Source organism: Hippoglossus hippoglossus, chromosome 18 (genome assembly GCF_009819705.1).
Source record: "Hippoglossus hippoglossus isolate fHipHip1 chromosome 18, fHipHip1.pri, whole genome shotgun sequence".
In the NCBI taxonomy this organism is placed as follows: domain Eukaryota; kingdom Metazoa; phylum Chordata; class Actinopteri; order Pleuronectiformes; family Pleuronectidae; genus Hippoglossus; species Hippoglossus hippoglossus.
In genome coordinates, this window is record NC_047168.1 from 4,518,893 (window position 1) to 4,537,094 (window position 18,202).

An 18,202-nucleotide genomic window follows, 5' to 3' on the forward strand; every position below is an offset into this window, starting at 1 on the left:
ATTACTAAGTGATAGTAAAGTAAGGTTAAGGGATAAAAGCAGAGCAGAGATACGTTAAAGTGCGTCTGCTCATTTAAATAAAAATTAAATCCAATTTGATTCACAAGAACAGATTTTTGACCTGGTCCTTTGCTGCATATCTTCTCCACTCTCCCCCATTTTCACACTTAAACATTGACCAATCAATAGAGGCTTAAATGCCCCAAAATAAATGTAAAATGAATAATAGACCCAGATGATGTCGGGATTTGAAAGTAATTCATGGGAAATAAGATTGAAATAAACAGGGGGCCATTGTTATTCATCCAGCACTGGACAGGTGTAAAATCTGGTCTGCATGTCAAACACAAGCTTTCATATTAAACCCGAGTCCCCTCACTCTGCACAGTCGTCTCCGGAGTGCATTCATCAAACTGAAAGCTTCCTGGCAGCCCAGTCAGTCAGCACAGACGTGAATGACGCACCAGCCTGTGCCATGAGCCAGCAGCAGCAACTCCTCAATTACTGCTAATACTGGACTATTCTGTTTAAGTCAATGGAATGCAGTAATTCTCTTCAGTCAAATCACATAAAAGCCCCTGGAGCGTGGTGAGACTAGGAAACATGCAGACCTTCACGAGGGCGGGAGCTGATGCCAAGAGGGGGAAGCTCACAGTGGGCACAGAGGAAAGTACACTGAGGAGTCTTTCAAATAAAACAAACCCGGCATACCTGGACAACATCAATGCACGAGTCGAGGTAGATGGAGCCTTTGGTTTCTTTGCAGTTCTTCTCATCCTTGTAGGAGTTGAGGATGTAGGAGCCGTCTGGGAGCTGAGACAAGTAGAAGAACCTCCTTTTGAATACCTGCAAGGCACAGCGATGTAGAGCAAGTCAGGGAGATTCAAAATCCTTGCAGTTTGTTCATTACAGAGAAATGCAGTACTATAGCTTCATAAAATACATTCATTCGAGAAATGCAGTATTTTAGCTTCATAAAATACATTCATTACAGAGAAATGCAGTATTTTAGCTTCTAAACACATCTTATATCACTAAGTGTATGTTGCTCCACTAATTTTACATTCCTGACGCTGCTGTGACTGATGCATCTGCAGCCACACGGTAACATAAGATCGCAGTAACCCCCACGCACTTTCATTTTTTACACACATATTTTACAGAAACACAAAAACACATAAATGAGGACACAGGACTCTTCAGTTCTTACAAAATACTTTATTTGATTTGCTTTGATTTTGCGTTTGTTGGAAGTACATTAGTCGAATTCGCAGTCGCTCGTGTGTACTTACATTTTGTAGATTCTACATTATGTTGAGTTTCTGTTTTACCAGTAGTGTGGCGGATTCCTTACTTCTGCAGCCAGGAGCATGTGGCCAGGATTTGGCAAAAGGATGCACCACAAGAAGCAATGCTCTTAAATACAGGAAGTGCCAATGAGGCTGTACCAAATGACCACCAAATGAAGGGGTGAATCTGGGTTATTTAGTTCAGATATAATGTGTATTTCTCGAGATTTAACTTTGTTCTATATATTTTTTTGTTTATTATTGTTTATGTGTTTTACTTTGCCACCCTTTGTTTGTACTTAGGTTAATCAGTAAGTCAGTAGAGCTAAAGGCAGACAGACAGACAGACAGACAGCCAGATGTTTTTGTTCTTCTAATTGTTGGGATAATTAAAGCTCTAATTTCCAAAATCCATGAATTCCCGTCCAGTCACTCACACTATATTTTTTGTACAGTGTAAATTACTGTATTTATGTTAATGTCTCTTTCCTTGTTTTATGCACTGCTTGCACTCTATTCACTCTTAATTTGACGGTATTTTTAGGATTTCTTTTCTAAAGCCCTCTGACAAATGCTGTTTATCATTGTACAACACACATGTGAATGTTGAAGAGAGTGCAGCTGTCCGCACCGATTATAATATTCTTGATTAAAATACACACAGTATGATTGGATATAAGATGAGAGAGTATTGTTTGCCATGTCGTAAAGCCTACATGTTGTTGTTGTTTCATTTGTTGCTATTATGCTGTATGAATGACAGGCAGGAGGTCTGGTGGTGACTCACCTTCATGGAGACCGACAGGCTGCTGTTGATGTTGGCTTTCTGTAGCCAGCCCTGCTTCATGATGCCTCCCCTCTGGGAGCACAGAGACGCTGTGTCCTGACAAACACAAACAAATAAGAGAAATCAATCAAGGCAGACATTATTGTGCAGGTTCATTCAGGTTAATGCTTAATATATTAATGTGAGAACTCCCACTCTTACTTATAGACAGTCTTAAAAGCTTAATGTTATTGAGACTTTTTACAGTATTTTGTGCCATGACACAGATTTTAAGAAAGAATCACTGATCATATCCATATATTTTCCCTTTTTCCTTTATTTGAAAATGACAGAAAACGCAGGAAGAGATGAGAGGAGTGAGCGTCCAGCAGCCGGGAATCGAACCAGGGACCTGCTGCTTGAGGGCATGTACACCTCTGTGGTACATGCTTTAATCAATTGGTGCCCAAAAAACAGGAAATCAACTCTTAATACGCACTGTCCTGCAGAAACTTTTTATCAGAGGATTTCTTTGGTTTCACATAAAGCAGCGTAATTGAGCCTCTGTCTTTTAACTGATCATCAGCACCAAGGAAAACATTCATCACAAGGGATTTGTCTGTTAGTGAGCACTCTCATATGCGCACACACACATGCACAGATATCTTCGTTGTGTAATGAGGGCTAATTAACTTTATGTAAGCTTGGAGCATTACACCCATACCATGGCACTGAGAGAGAAAGGTTGAGGTGGGAGGAGGTGTGTAGGTGTGTGTGTGTGTGTGTGTGTGTGTGTGTGTGTGTGTGTGTGTGTGTGTGTGTGTGTGTGTGTGTGTGTGTGTGTGTGTGTGTGTGTGTGTGTGTGTGTGTGTGTTTGTTCTCTGCCTGTCACTCTTCCTCACTCATTCTCTCTCTCTCTCTCTCTCTCTCTTCCTCTCTCTATCTCCAGGCTTCATCCTCTAATCTAATTGGCTGTTGTTTCTCCTCCTGCAGCTGGCTCATATCTATCCTTCCCTCGGACACAATGTCAGAGACAGTGGACGTCCACCACCACCTCGCCCCGCCCTGTCTCATATGTATTAAGTCTTGTCACCTAATGTCCCTGACTGTTATTATTGATTTATTGTGACGGCCAGCCGAGGGTCAGAAAGGGTTTAGGATCATAGAAAAAAACACACTTTTACTGACAGACACTTTCCAGACACTGTCCTATCATTTCAATATGTTCAACTGGACCTGCCCTTTCAGACAGACACGTTCATACAGAGGTAATGTAACAACAGCATGGACCATTGTAGGAAGTAACAGAGCTGTGTCCTTGCCCTTCCCATCCTGGGAACAGAGCAACATTTATTTTCCTTCAATTAAACCCATTTCTCTTTCTAACTTTATCCACATCCAGCCAGAGGGTAGGGGGAGGAGGATCGATGAGAGCTATTTATAGGATGTATAAAGCTTCTGGTTTCACAGCCCTGCTCTCTTGGGGTCACGCTGCTGTGTGGACGACAGACCATAAGTCACTTGGACACGATTGAGTTACATTTTCAGTGCATGTCCACTCTGCTGTGCGAATATTTCCAGGACATTCAGACCAATTTGTGTCTTATCTCCGTGATTCAAAACAATCACACAAGGTAATTTCGGAGCAGGGTTTAATAGCACATCACTGAAAGCTGTGCATACATGCATGGTGCAATTGGGCCTGTGAATCTTCCTGCAAGCGATCAGTGTCTGCGATTTAACGACGCTCAGGGCCCTCCACTCACCTCGTCTTTGGCGTCTTCATCGATCTCAAACACGTGAGCTGGCAGCTTGTCTGTCTTCAGGCCTTTGCTTTGAAAAGATGGTGAGAGAGAGTCGGTAGTCAATAAATCAGCTCCCTGTCTACTGTGCTGACCCGATGATGAGGACAGATAAAGCACTCTTTAATATTGTACTATCTATCTATCTAGATATATACCATATACAATATGATATGTATATATAACAGGTGAATTTCATAACAAGAGGCATACATGTGGAATAATATAATACAATATAATTGGTATGCGCATGTGCAAGAGGACACTAAAGTGAAAAATGACATTTTCATTAAAAAATAATGCAAGTAGTTATGATATGGAAAAATGTGCAGCATTTATTTTGCATTTGTAATGGTGTTGTAGAGTCTGACAGCAGCGGGGATGCATGTAACATATTGGACGGTTAAATGCTCCAATGTTGTTCTGCAAACATGTAAATTCTCCACATATCCAAACTGTATTTCTTTTTTTTTTTCTTATCTTCCTCTCCTTATCTTCCTTACCTTGGCAACATGCGGAAGTCACCAGAGAAGGCCTCATATTTGTAGTTGATTACGTGCCAGTCAGTGTTGTACATCTTGATGCACTGCCAAACACAGAGAGCTGGATTAGGAGCAGCGGACACACTGAATTACAAGAACCATACCATGCCAGAAAAGTACAGAAACAGAAACTTTGCGTGGTTCCCTGTTTTTGGATAAAACTCAAGCTTAATATCATCCACTTAAGAACTGGAAAGCAGCAGAAGAAATATTCCCTCCTGCCGTGACTCCTCTTTATTACTCCTCAAGATGGTTTTCGATGTACATATTACTTTGTTCAGCGTGAAATTGCGAGCAGACATTCTCAGTTAGGTCAAATGAATGCATCTTTGTTGAAGTGATGCTGAGGAAGCCAAGGTCTGTATTAACAACTCCCTATGACAGTTGTTTCCATGCTCTACCACGGTCATGAACACAGATTAGAGCCTGGCACAGCAGCAGCAGAGTGTATCCACAACATGCCAGGCAAGTCTGTTTTTCATTGCCAATTCAATACAAGGACAGCATGAGTTCATGATAGGCCAGTGTTTCTTTGAGCGCTTTGAGTGACCAAAACATGTGATGAGAGCGTAATGAAGGCTGTTGTGGCATCATCAAGAAATCATCTTTTAGGAGTTTAAATTAATTTAATGTCTAATGTCTAACTATCAAAAGGAAGTTTAAGTCATATCATTTAGTAGATTTGATGCCAGCAGTGAATACTTCCGCTTCTTTCACTGCTAACCCTCTCTTTTTAGTTTCAGAAAGGACTGAACTTTATTGCCAAAAATGTACAAAAGCGGGGACGTCTGTGTTTTAGTACCTCTTTGGCAAATAGGCTCCTGGCCTCCCGCTCAGCATTCTGGGGCACCGAGGGAACAACCGTCCTCCTCTGGCGGGAGAGCTGGGACTCCTGCATAGCACACACACACACACACAGTGAGACACACACACACATGGGCAGATGCAGACTTGTGTAGCTACTTGTAAACGTTGTAAGCACAGCACGAAACCCCCCCAAAAAACCACAGGCAAAGACAAAGCGAGAAACAGACGGCAGCGACAAATGAGTGTGAACAGATTCTCTACGGACGAGAGGAGAAAAAAAAAACTAGACACGGAGCTAAACAAAACCACATGTGCCAGGCAGCACCGATAAATACAGAACAGAGGTACCTTGCTGGGTTGTGTTTGACTGCTCAACCTCTAAAGAAGTGAGTGTGTTGGGGATGAACAGTGATTAATGATGGGAAACCTTGATGTTTATGTGATATTCTTTTACAGCTCTTTGTTCCTGTTTACTGTGAAGATGGTTGTACAGGTTTCTATGGTATAAGATTAGTACTGGAACTTCAACTCAGAGGCGGATTTCTGAGGTGAATTGTGATGCAGGAGATACATGCACATACTGCATATCTGTTTGACACGATTAACTGACATTTATGCTGTTTATGTGAATAATTTAAGTGATGTATTAAGTTGATTGTTACTTGCGTATTACTTTAGTGCATTTCCGCCTATTACGATATGGTCCAAAATTATATCAAGATAAACATTTTCATATCAGTAAGCAGATAATCGATAATCATCACGATTAAATGTCAAATGATTATTTCTTTTAAGTTTAAAGACTTTGGCTCCTGAGTGAAGGTTTTGGTTTGAAACTCTGGGTTCTATCAATTATCTCCTCATCCGGTTTGCACATTACATAAGCAATGTATCTATATATATGTATATTGAACCTTTGTTGTATTGCTATTGATGAAAATGATATTGAGATAATTATATAATAAAAGTAAAGAGCCACAAGGAGGGCACAAGAACTTTTTGTGACAGTGCGTCATCGCATTAGAAATGTGTGTGATGACGATTATGTCACAGCTTTCCCTGATCTTAGTTTGCTAAGTGGGCTTAAATTTTTACTGAACAGCAAAAAGCAAATGAGAAATTCAATCTTGCATCTCATCCAGGCAAGTAAAACTCTGAAGTTCTAAATAAACAGTAGCTTTTGAATTCCCCTGACTCGTGACTTCATGCTGATGACGGAGGCTGAGTCAGTCCCAGAGGACACAGTGGATGATGATGTGGGTCGGCGGCTCACCGAGACATCGTCCACCGGGCAGAGCAGCAGGTCTCTGTTGGGGTCACTGTGCATCTGGGCCTTTCTCTGAAACACCACATTCTCATAGTCCAGCGGCTCGATAATCTTTGGCTGCTCCTGAGGGAGGGAAGAGAGTAAGAATATAAAAAACATGTCGTTTCAAATAAACATCTTCTTGATCTCATATCCTTGATAGTTTTACCTTGGCTGTGTATAAGCCATTTGAAAGCAGTTAACAAACCCTCACAACTTTTCACCAACCGTGTAATAACAGCAAAGCCGCAAGAGATCAGAGAGGCTACTGCAAAGTTCAGACGGCTGTCATGGTGCAGGGAAATCGTTGCTCAGAGAATTGTGGGTGGATGAAAAAAAAAAGCAACTGAGAGGAAATGTGTGGGCAAATGCAGAAAGGCCAAAGAAGGTGAGAACATCAAAAAATAGACAAATTATGTGTCGTTAAATGAAGATCATCTTCTTTTTAGAGGCATCTATCTACTAATTCCACAAAGATCTTTCTGTCTGTCAGTTTTTATGTCAAACCGTTCATTTGATCAACTTCACACGTGGAATAATTCTGAAGTGGCTCTTGGGCATTAACACAGGCTGAGGGAACAGCCCATTCCTAACAGGCAGGTTTAGAAATGGCATTGCACTGGTTTATAAAAATGTTACAATACTCAACAGATATGTCACATGAAAGTCCTGAGCTACATCTTCCTGTTTTCAGTTTCATAGAGAAGTGGATCATATGAAATCTGCCTCTGTTATGTTTAAAAATTGCAAAAAAACCTTCCCTTCTACAACTAGGTCAAGATGTGATAACAAACACAGCCCTAAACCACTTGCAGAGGTTCGGAATTAATTTCCAAGAAAGTGCCACTTTAAGCTCGAGCTAAGCAGAGAAGACGGGTGATGAATAGCTTAGCCAATAAGCCTTGGCAAAGCAGCCACCAGGCCGTTTGGGCCCGAGCAGAGGAAATCAGGCTGTATATCAGCCTCTGTGCCACATCAGTGAGCCGCTGCCACCGGGTCAGCAGGCAGTAAATGCACATGTACGAGGAGAGACTCTGACTGCGCCCTACAGCTGGGAAAATATGAGAGAGTGATTTTCTACCTCGTGCTCCGTCAACTTTCCATTGAACTGTCGAGCAGCTGAGATCCAGAGCTGTGTTTTCCAGCTGAGTGAAATAGTCAGCAGTAAAGCTATGCAGCAGTCTGGCTTTTCTTTTTTACTGCTTGTTGGTCTCCCCTGCTATCTACTGCCTTCAATCTAAAACTACCACTGGGTATGTTTACAGTGTGCATTGTTATTCTGGGTACAGGAAGCCTTTCTGAGATATCTAGTCAGTTAGCGAGCTGGATATTTAAAAGCCTCTTCCTAAGTAACCCAGTAAATTTATATTGATTTCAAGAAATATGAAAACATATTTTATTCTTACTAAAAGTAACGAGGTCCAACATGAACACCCAGTTTTTTTGCCAATAGACTCTGGCTCTAAATGACGTCAAAAGCGCAAGATGGCAGCATCTGTAACTGGGATATTCTGCCTTCATTTCTGTCCAATGGGTGGAGACACGTCATCAATCTTTTTAATGGTCTTGTGAAATAATAAGAAAATATGTTGTTGTTTTTTCTCCACAAACATTATCTTTATATCTGCTTATTATGTTGGGATGTTAATGTTATAGAGGTTTAAAACGTGTTTTTGTATTTCACACTGTAAAATAAGATGTTTCTACTAAGTGAAACATTCAAACCCAAGACGGGCAAGTTCTTTCTCAAATTTGAGTCCGACCTGTTTCATATCTCTGGAACCGTTCTCTCTCGTAACTTAAAAATAAATAATTTTGCGGATTTGAACAATCTTTGGCAGCACAAGATCAATTCAGGGATGTTTAAGGGGTTAACAAATCCTCCTTGAATAAAAGACTGCAGGGGAAAAAAGTTTTCCCTTTCCATGTTCTCTAACCAGGAATTTGGTGCTGTCATTAAAGCCAGTTACACGAGTGTTCTCTCCAAATCTTTCCGCCAGACACTGACTATCTTGGCTGTCCACATAAACCAACAAAAAACCACACGTGTCTCCCATTTTTTTGAACCACTAATCAAAATAAAAACTACCTAAACAACCCCAACACTACTTGTGATATTTGTGTATATGTCAATTCTTCTGCATTATCAATCGTTTTTACACACATACCCCACTACACAACAACCAGCAGCCTGAGCAGCAGCAACACACAACACCTACAAGTCTGTTGAAAGCATTACATGTGGCCGAGCCGCGGCTGCACCCGGAGCAGCAGCTCTGCTTCCTGTCATGTGCAACACGGCTCAACCGCGGCTCTACATGTCAGGGGCGCCCACTCAGTAGCACACAGTGGCTCGGCGACAACACTGATCACATTACAGAGAGAGGGAGGGCGAGAGAGGAAGCGAGTGAAGAGAGAAGGAAAGACGGATGAGAAAAAGTTCTGCTTTTTACAGAAGAGGAAAGAAGCTTAAGAATTACGAACAGGCAGCTGTGAGGCCACAGTCTCACTCATTGAGAAATGTAAAGAAGCTAAAACCCTGAGGACATGGCCTAACACTTGGGGCGAAACAGTGTGATGCATGCAATCAAGGCACTTTCCCATCTTGCTTGTGTCATAATCTCCTATTATATGCTTTGCGCGTTCTCCTCTCAGCTATCAACCTGACTGAGGAGAACACTCAAACAATCACACACCAAAGTACGACTCCCAGTCTGCCTTTGGGGGAACCATGACGACGACGATGATGTTAGCGAAGGTGCATTGCCAGACGTCTGTGTCCCATTACGGTTCTGCAGATGTAAGGCTTTCAAGGCTCCAAAACAACCAGGTGGATTTTATCATGTTGGCTAGAGAGGCTTATGCTTAAACACAATGGATGAGTTCACACACACAAACACACACACACACACACACACACACACACACACACACACACACACACACACACACACACACACACACACACACACACACACACACACACACACACACACTGACATGCAAGCTACATACAGTATGAAGGAATTGTCCCACAGCTGACCCCAGTAAGTGCTCCAATCTGTGTGTGTGTGTGTGTATGAGCAGCGCAGACACACAGCTGCTCCTTCAAGGGATGAAAAACGGCCTAGTTAGCTTTTTTATTCTTATATTACTCCCTGTCTATAAGAAATTTCCTATACACAAAAAGAGCTTCTTGCTAAAGCAAAAAACTAAATCTACAAATAATCCCAAATATGTTATTACATATGCTATTACGATTTTGGTTCAAATATTGTGGCTGATTTCAAGCATATTAATGGGATTTTAAGTTCTAGAGTGTTGAGCTATATTTATATTGTATACCATACTTGCCTATATACTTATAATAGTCTATATATGTATATATATATATGTATGCATTTATTTCAATATCTTTTTATCCATAATGCACAAATACATCCTCGTTCAATCATCCTGTGCCAAGGATGGCAATATTTCTGTCTGTAGTGAAAAGGTGTATTATGTACATATTCTCTGTATTTTCATTAAATTTTTATACTTTCACGTGTTCTCTTGTCTCTTCTCATTCTGACTATCTGCTGCTGTAACAAGGGAATTTCCCCGGGTTGGGATCAATAAAGTTTATCTTATCTTATATTTTGCATATCTTATCTTTAAGAGAGCTCATCTGCTGATTAGTTTCTTGATTAACTGATTCATGCTTTGGTCGATTAATCCAGATGTTCAGTTTACAATCATATAAGGTCAAATAAAATCATCTAATTCTACAAGCTTGAAAAGCTGGAGTCAGTAAGTTTGACTTTTTTTTGCTGAAAATGGCACGGTATGATATCATAAAATGAGTTGCCCATTAACTCCCTGTTGGTTGACAAACTGATTAATTGCCCTTTTCATTTTGTGTACCTGTGTCATCAGATAACATGTCACCCTTAATTATGTTTAACACCACCAGGGACACTATAGTAATAATCAACATAGTTGTATTACTACAGTAAATAACCACCAAGGAGGTTATGTTTTCACCCCCGTCCGTTCATATGTTTGTTTGTAAGCAAGATTACGCAAAAACTGCTGCAACCATTACCACTAAATTTGGTGGAAGGATGTGGTATGGGTCAGGGGAAAAGAGATACATCTTTGGTGCGGAACAGTTCGATTGCGAGATAGGGCATGTTTGTAGTTTTTATTTACAATTTCACTGACTTCCCAAGGACTAATTCATGGATCTTGATGACAAAATGGGGACTATTAGGCCCTTGCAGTGGTATTCCCTCTACTAAGTGCCATTCTAGTTGTTTATTACATCAGGCCTTTCACAGGATGGATCCTTTTCCTCAATGAGATGAGGGCTATACGTTTCTCTCCCATGCCCAACATCCAGTTGGATATCTAAATTGACCATTAACCACAGACAAGGCAGCGGACTTGAAAACGATTATTCAACAAGTCCAGTAACATCAGCTGATGGAAACTCCAATAAGGCCACTCAACACTAAACAGTCGAGGGGGTGCCTTACATCATACAAACTCTTTCTGCTTGGAAACATGAAGATTCACAGAGAAATCTAAAAACAGACACGGAAAGGGAGATTTCGAAATAGGAGTGACTTTATAGGGATGAAGAACACACAAACACACATTGAGGGAAGCATGGTCACAGCATGCCTGAGGGAATCCCCATGTGAGAGGAACACGCTCCGTGCAACCCTCCACAAAACAGCGTTTGTTCTCGGTTACCAAGCCAACCGCTCCCTCCTTTAAAATGAGCTGCCAAAACCTGCGACAAAACACAACAAGACGCATGGCTACAAACACAAAACACACACACACACACTCCCACCTCTGTTGCAGTGATCAGAACCTTATCACAAGATTACTATGCTGGGAAACTCTTTGCGTCACAGTCCTCAAGATGCTCATCATAAGACTGCAGACTGAAACCCAAGGGAACAATCGCTTGTCTCTTACAAAAAGGCATCCGGCTGCACTCTCTGAGGGGCCCAGGATGTGTGTGTTTTTTTTGGGGGGGGGGCTTGAGTATGCAGTTTTGTCATTGACACATTAAGAGTATTTGTATTTGAGCTGTCAGAGAGTTTGAGTTAAACCATGAAGAAGACAAGGCATCAGGAGGCGTGCGTGCACTTTGCAATGACATCAAGCATGCACACATGCACACACACACACACATGCTGTATCAGCAGGATCCTAAATGCTACTCATCTCAAGCCACTGCGCCTAATCCCCTTCTCATTATTGCAGTCTGCACCAGCACCGCCATTCAATCCAAGTGAAGGAAGAATAAAAAACTGTCTTTTTTGCACCATCAACCCACATCAGTTATGGAGCCCTTCCTTTGCTCAATGTGGCCACTCTGCTCCGATAATAAGGCCAGGGCTGGGGGGAAGCCACGCTGCAGCCGTCCAACTGGCACTGCTCCTCATCCGCCAGCACACAAAAGAAAAGAAAAAGCGTGTGTCCCTGCACGCAATGTCCCACAATCTTCCAATGCTGCGAATTCAGACCAACCGAGCCAACACTGAGCCAAACACAGGACGGCGGCGTTTCCCCTGCGTGTAAAGAGACTGTTCCACGCGTCCGGAGGCTGAGGCAGCGCACCGCCGTAGCTGCGGCTGCTGCTGCGGGGCTACGGCTGCTGGAGGCGGCCGGGAGATACCCAGTGAATGAAAACTGGGGGGGGGGGGGGGGGGGGGGGGGACAGAAGGGAAAAGAGTGGGGTAAACACTGAGGTGCAGAGAGGAGCGGGAGAATGCGCGTGCTTCCCCTTGAGAGACAGAGGAGAGGAGAGGGGGGGGGGGGTTAGCGGGCTAACCCGTTAGTGATTATCCCGGTCGGTTAGCAATGAGCGCACAGACTCACCACCGGGTCCACGGAGCTCCTCACCGCCTCCGACACGCTCTGCCGGACCTCCGCGGCCGTCCCGGGCTTGCTCAGCCTCTTCGTGAATTTCCGCACCTCCGACATAGCGTCTGCCTCCGGTTAAGAGTCCTCTGTGCGTGTGCGTGTGCGCGTGTGTGTGTGAGTCCCGGTGTGAATACGAGCATGCCGCGGCACCGGTCGGGCGGAGCGGCGGCTGCTGTGACAGCCAGATGCGGGCTGATGTGGAGCAGCCAGCGGTTCACTCGTCGCGAGGCGGGGCTGCTGTTGCTGATGAGAGGAGAGCAGAGAGGGTCTAAGCACAGCGAGAGGCTTCACTCCCACCCCCTTCCGTTTCTCCTCGGCCAGGCGGAGTTAACAAAGATCGTCTACGAATGGAAGACCACGCCTCTTCTTTTTTCCACAATATTTTCATTTTTCGTATTTGTAACAACAGCTGTTGTCTTTTAGATTTTTTTTTTCACCTCTAAAAGAGCTGAACATTTTAATGGGGGAAAGCGGTTGTAAGTATGCAGGAGTTGTTGGCGACTGAATAAAAGGCAGAAATAAAATTCACGCCTATATTAAAGAAATAGATTTTATCAAAAATCTGGTTTGCTTTGTCTTTAGAAATGTCGATGTCACGTTAAAAACACAATAAACTTCTTCTTCAAAGTTCTTCTCTGAAATTTTGACACTTAATTGATCAGAAGTGAAATTAATCAAAAGTGAGATCATTGATTATCTGAGTCTCTGTCCTGGTGGATTCTAAATCTAGTTCCTCAGATTTGAATCTGAGGACGATGAAACACTGACAAGGTCTGAAATAAAACAGTTTCACTGAGAGAAGACACTGATTGACCACAACATGGTCTGATGCCTTCTCACATGCCACAAACACTCATCAATACCTTATCGATACCTCAGATCAGTTGCTGAGCTGACTTTCATTGTACTATTGACCCCATGTTAACTTGCACATGACAAATAAAACTTAAGCTTAAACTTAATAGTGAACTGAATGTGAGCAATTGTCCTTCTTTTGGTGTCAGTGAATAACCTTATTTCTGAGTAACATAGCTTTTATGAGACAATTCTTTTTCTGATTTAAAGCTAAATACAGCATGAATCAAGTAAAAACAAACTGTTGTATTAGTGAATGTTATTTCTATGATTTCAGAAGAGGAAAGTAAAACAAGGAGACCTAGGGTAATGTCTACTATGTCCTGTAAATCTGCAGATGTCAGTGAAAATGTATAGTATACTGCTCACTAGTGGAAGAAGTTGCAAACTGCAGCTAAATAACTGTTGCGAGCAGTCAAACATTTTAAGTAGCTGGTGTTTGTGCCGGAAAATCATTTTATATGAGCGTATACGCGTGTAATAGGTTCTGAAGAGGTTTGAACTCTAAACAGGTTTGGGTGGAAACAAAACAAGGTGGAATACTGAGTACCATGCTGATGCAGTGATGAGGGAGTATTTTAGGAAACTTAATTTATTAAGACAAAGTAAACAACAGTTAACAGAGAGATCGTTTCTATGACTGTCATTTTTTTAGCAACAACTTAAAACATTATGTCATCTCTAATGGCAAAGGTTCATGTAGGTTTCTTCTGGGAGCTTGGATGACATCCTCAGCGTTGACTTTATTTGAACAACATGCTACACGGTTGATGTGTCAAGTGTCCAAAAGCCAGCATGTCACTGTGAGCGTTGTACCACCGTGAAAAGGGAAAGCTCTGGCTGTTGTCCCAGTGTCAGACGCGATCTTCACTTCTCGTTGTACTGGGCGAACTCCTTCAGAGCCCAGTTTTTCGCTTCGATCTCCTGCAGTAATCTGCAGTACTCCTCAGCCAGGGCCTCAAACTCCTTGCCCAAGATCTCAAAAGAGGCGAGTTTCATCTCCACAGACTGCTTCTCCACCCGACAGGCCTTCAGCTCGGATTCCAACTTTTCTCTGAAATGGAGATGCAATAGAATGATTCAGATGTTTGTAGACAAACTACATCCATGTGGTTCTAAAGGTTTGGATAAGGATAAACACAAGTGAGAAAAAGTATGAATTTCTTTAAGTTATATTAGTTGTCCTTCAGAAAATAGCAAAGACTCAAAAAAACATGAATGCTATCGGGACTATATGATAAAATTGATCTGTAAAAGATATAGATAGACAAAAAAATGTCTTGCCTTATCTTTCTATGAGCAGATATTGCGTCGGCTGTGTACGTGTCCAGCTGGATTTCTACCATCTCGGCCCTTTAAAAAGGAAGAGAAGAGGAAATATGAGAAACAGAAATACATGTTTACACAGTGTATATATCTTCATTTCAGTACGAGTTGCAGTACTACCGCAGTGATAATTTGGGACGAAGTGCTATAATGCCTGCTGGTTTAAAAAGATGTTGTGCCTACCAGCAACATCACATCACTGAAGAGATGTGTGTTCTTCTCAATAAACAAGTTTATAATAACAGAGTGTAAAATAATGCAAAAAGTAATATTTCAATCGAATGCAAATGTAAATATGCAGTTGAGGCATTGAAATCTGCTTACTTTATCTTCTGTAAGACTAATTCGCATTTGCCTTCAAAGTATTCCAACTTCTTTCTGTCCAAGTCTGTCTGGGTCTTCAGCCTGTGGTCCAGGATGAGAGACTGGAGAAGCTGAATACACTTGGTCAGCTCCTGGTTATGAGGAAGAAAGAGCAGGATATGACATATTCTGACACGCATGGAAATGATATATTTGGCAACATGCAGATAAAAAGCAGATGAATTTAGATAAGGTTAATTTACTGAACTAAACACATTCATTGAAGTACTTACAGAGAGGTAGAGTTGAGTCTGTCTCTGCAGGAGAACCGTGTTTTCCCTACACGTCTCCTTCAGACTCTTCGCTCTTTTCTGCTCCTTGTCCAGCTGGACTGACAGGTGAGACAACTTGCTGTTCTTCAGACCCTCACTCTCGCTCTCTAGAAGAGATTAGAAAACATGCAACACTATGACATAGACATATAAAGGATCTGACAGTGAATGAGAAGTAAATGTTGTGCCCGTAACCACAGATAAATCCGCGTTTAGTAAATATACCCCATTCAGGTTGGTAGTAAGAGAGGAGGTTCAGACACTTTTTCTTGAGATGTTTCTCCAGCTCTCTCGGTAGACTCTGTTTCATTCTTTGTACATTCTGGAAAACACAAATATAAGTTGGGCAAAGGCAAACACACAGGCGATACACCCAAACTGTTAAGTAAGATTAAATTGGTTTTAAATTGTTGCCCTAAACAATATGTCTACTGCATCATCTGCAGTGAAAACATAGTTTCTATTTAATGAAATAAATTACAATTGATAAATAAATTGCAATTTTATGATTCACCTTTTCTGGTGGCATGAGCTCCATCACCTGTTGGGTGTTCAGGCCCAGAATGGAGGGCTGGTCCTGGTTGGTGGTGGTGCTGGGATCCAGCTGTCTGACACACTGAGCAACCAGCAGACATTTCTCCATCGTCTCATGGAACTACAAACACGGATCCAAAGCAAGTGCTGTATTACATTTGTGCTTTCGTCATCTTATTCAATAAAAACACTGCTGTCTCTTCTTGTCACTTTGGTAAACATGAACATACAATGTACTGTTTACCAAGATTAATATATCGTAGGTTTAATGGTAGTGAAGTTAAATTATTTTTAACAGTTACGTTTAGCAGCTTTATTGACCAACAATAAAAATGTTGTCGTTAAATCCATGCAACTGCTTGTGCACTTGTGGACTCTACCAATGTGTATGAGAAAAGTACCATGGTCTGGTCAGGGGGGACGGTGGTGTGGTGTTTCCTGACAGAGCAGTCCTGGATCATCTCCTGCAGCCCTCTGTGGAGGCTCTCCGAGCGCAGCCAGTGACGCCTCTGGCTCTGCAGCTTCTGCTCGGCCTGGAATAAAAGCAGTTAAAAAACAAACACCTGTAAGTTTCCAGGTATTCATTCATATACAAAACAAACCCATTGTGAAAAAAAGCCCTCAAAGATATTAACAGGTAATATAATCATCAATCATCCTGTTGCAAAACAAGTATGTATAATAACTAAGGTTCTGTTGTCCGTGTCCACAAGTTATAACTCAGTTCAGAGGAGTCGTGTCCATATTTCTTACGGATATCCTGTGTAAAAGGGCACAAAAATATGTATCCTTCATTCTGTATGCCAGTCTTACAGAAGTACACATGCTGTTTGGCCGGAGTAAGACAACCTGAACCGTGTAAAAGTCACTGTCAAATGGTTTTCAATGTGCTGGCATAAAGTGGGTGGACAGATATATCTGGGTTGATGGCTTGGTAGGTCTTATACACACACACACATACAACTTAACCATCTCGAGGCTCTGACGAAAGAGGTTCCATCTGAGTGACTGTAAGTCTTACTGGTTACCAGTAGATGTCAGTAAGTCATAAACACCTACTGTGTCTTTAAATAGGAATAACTAATCATACTATGGCAAATCCAGCACATGGCTGTTTGCTCTAATTTAAGAAAGGGGGAAGTTTGGACGCCACCTGACGACATCTTTTCCTGGCTGAAAGCTGCAGTCATGAGAATACGACTGTAGAAGCCGATACAGGAGATGTATCTGATAGGGAGCAGGGGGAGGTAGAGTCTCTCTGTAACAAGTCTGTACCGATCATTTGGTAAGTAAGAAATCTTAAATCCCTTACAGGAGTCATTTATACCACGACCTGAAGATTAATAAAGGCATAGATCCGTAACCCTAAATCGTGATCGTGGCTATGGGACACACCCTGGCCCTTGATCAATCTCAGCAGGGCCTTCCTCGGGTGAGGGTGTATAGTGATGGTGGTGGAAACATCAAATGATCCTGAGGTCCACTACTATGAAGCATCCTTAAATTTTGAGGAAGAGATCCTTCTGGCCGAAAGCTGCAGTCACAAGAATGTGACTCATACGGAGTTGTGTGTGTGATGTAGGTTAATAAACGCGGAACTTTTTTTTGTCCCTGTGTGAACACGGTGCTGCTGGTACCTTGTCCAGCTCTGATCTCAGCGACACGGTGAGCCCAGTCTGGTCCACATGTTGAGCCAGGGTGGCGAGGAGCTTACAGAACAGGGGGTTCCGGGTCAGGTCCTCCTCGGCCATGTCACACAGAGGGAAGGAGGCGAGAACTGGAGGGGGGGGGGGGCAGTAAATACAGTCAAATCCTCATAATGACCAGAAGTGGACTAACAACACAACCTTTAATAGGTGTTACAGCTTATTCAGTCTTTCCCCCATTTATAACACGATAATTTGTGATTATAAGATATAGATAATCAATATGGAAACATTTTTCATCTCTTAATGTCCCCCTAATTCTCAAATAAATCAGGTTTTAATCACTGATAAGCCTCCTTTTCCAGAGTTACAGTCTCAGAAGCAGTAAACACATTCCATTCGTTGTCTTACCTTGTTGGTGTAAACCGTCACCTTTCCCCAGCGATGACAGGGGAGTAGACTCGGACATTTTCACCTGAATTTGTCCCTTTTAACCAAGTTTCTTGTGTTTTTTAGGGATTTCTGGTCAGTTTTCCTGTCAGCGCGAGCCCGGAGCGAAAACAAAATGTGTACTTCCTGAATCAAGTTGCGCGCCTCTGCAAGAAGCGCCTCCATTGGCTAACTGCCTCCACGTGACCACTAGAATCAGTGTTACGCCAAATTCTGCCCCCCCCCCCCCCCCCCCCCCCCCCCCCCCCCCCCCCGCGGGAGCGCGCACAGCCACAACGGAAAGATGCTACTAGACGTAATCATCTCTATGGCAACAGTT

The 18,202-nt window shown here is 42.4% G+C and overlaps 2 protein-coding genes across 4 annotated transcripts in view; both read right to left on the reverse strand.

Annotated features, from left to right (window-relative positions):
* dock11 (dedicator of cytokinesis 11) overlaps window positions 1–12,711 on the reverse strand; it is a 56,892-nt gene extending 44,181 nt beyond the window's left edge. For 2 of the 3 annotated variants that reach the window (XM_034615415.1, XM_034615414.1), the window contains exons 1-7: window positions 12,393–12,710; window positions 6,480–6,596; window positions 5,202–5,291; window positions 4,361–4,443; window positions 3,822–3,888; window positions 2,077–2,172; window positions 712–846 (exon numbers count right to left, since the gene is read on the reverse strand). In XM_034615415.1, coding sequence (XP_034471306.1) covers window positions 712–846; window positions 2,077–2,172; window positions 3,822–3,888; window positions 4,361–4,443; window positions 5,202–5,291; window positions 6,480–6,596; window positions 12,393–12,497 — 693 coding nt within the window. In that variant the 5' untranslated portion in view covers window positions 12,498–12,710. Of the gene's footprint in view, window positions 1–711; window positions 847–2,076; window positions 2,173–3,821; window positions 3,889–4,360; window positions 4,444–5,201; window positions 5,292–6,479; window positions 6,597–12,392 lie in introns of all 3 variants that reach the window. The other variant, XM_034615416.1, reaches the window with a different exon arrangement.
* A 1,157-nt stretch (window positions 12,712–13,868) lies between these two features.
* On the reverse strand, window positions 13,869–18,083 carry haus4 (HAUS augmin-like complex, subunit 4). The gene is made up of 9 exons (XM_034569261.1): window positions 17,845–18,083; window positions 17,425–17,564; window positions 16,189–16,320; window positions 15,768–15,908; window positions 15,479–15,575; window positions 15,215–15,360; window positions 14,943–15,073; window positions 14,577–14,645; window positions 13,869–14,346 (listed from the first exon to the last, which is right to left on the reverse strand). The coding sequence occupies exons 1-9, from the start codon at window positions 17,900–17,902 to the stop codon at window positions 14,160–14,162; spliced, it is 1,101 nt and encodes a 366-aa protein (XP_034425152.1). The 5' UTR covers window positions 17,903–18,083; the 3' UTR covers window positions 13,869–14,159.
* Between the last annotated feature and the right edge of the window lie 119 nt (window positions 18,084–18,202).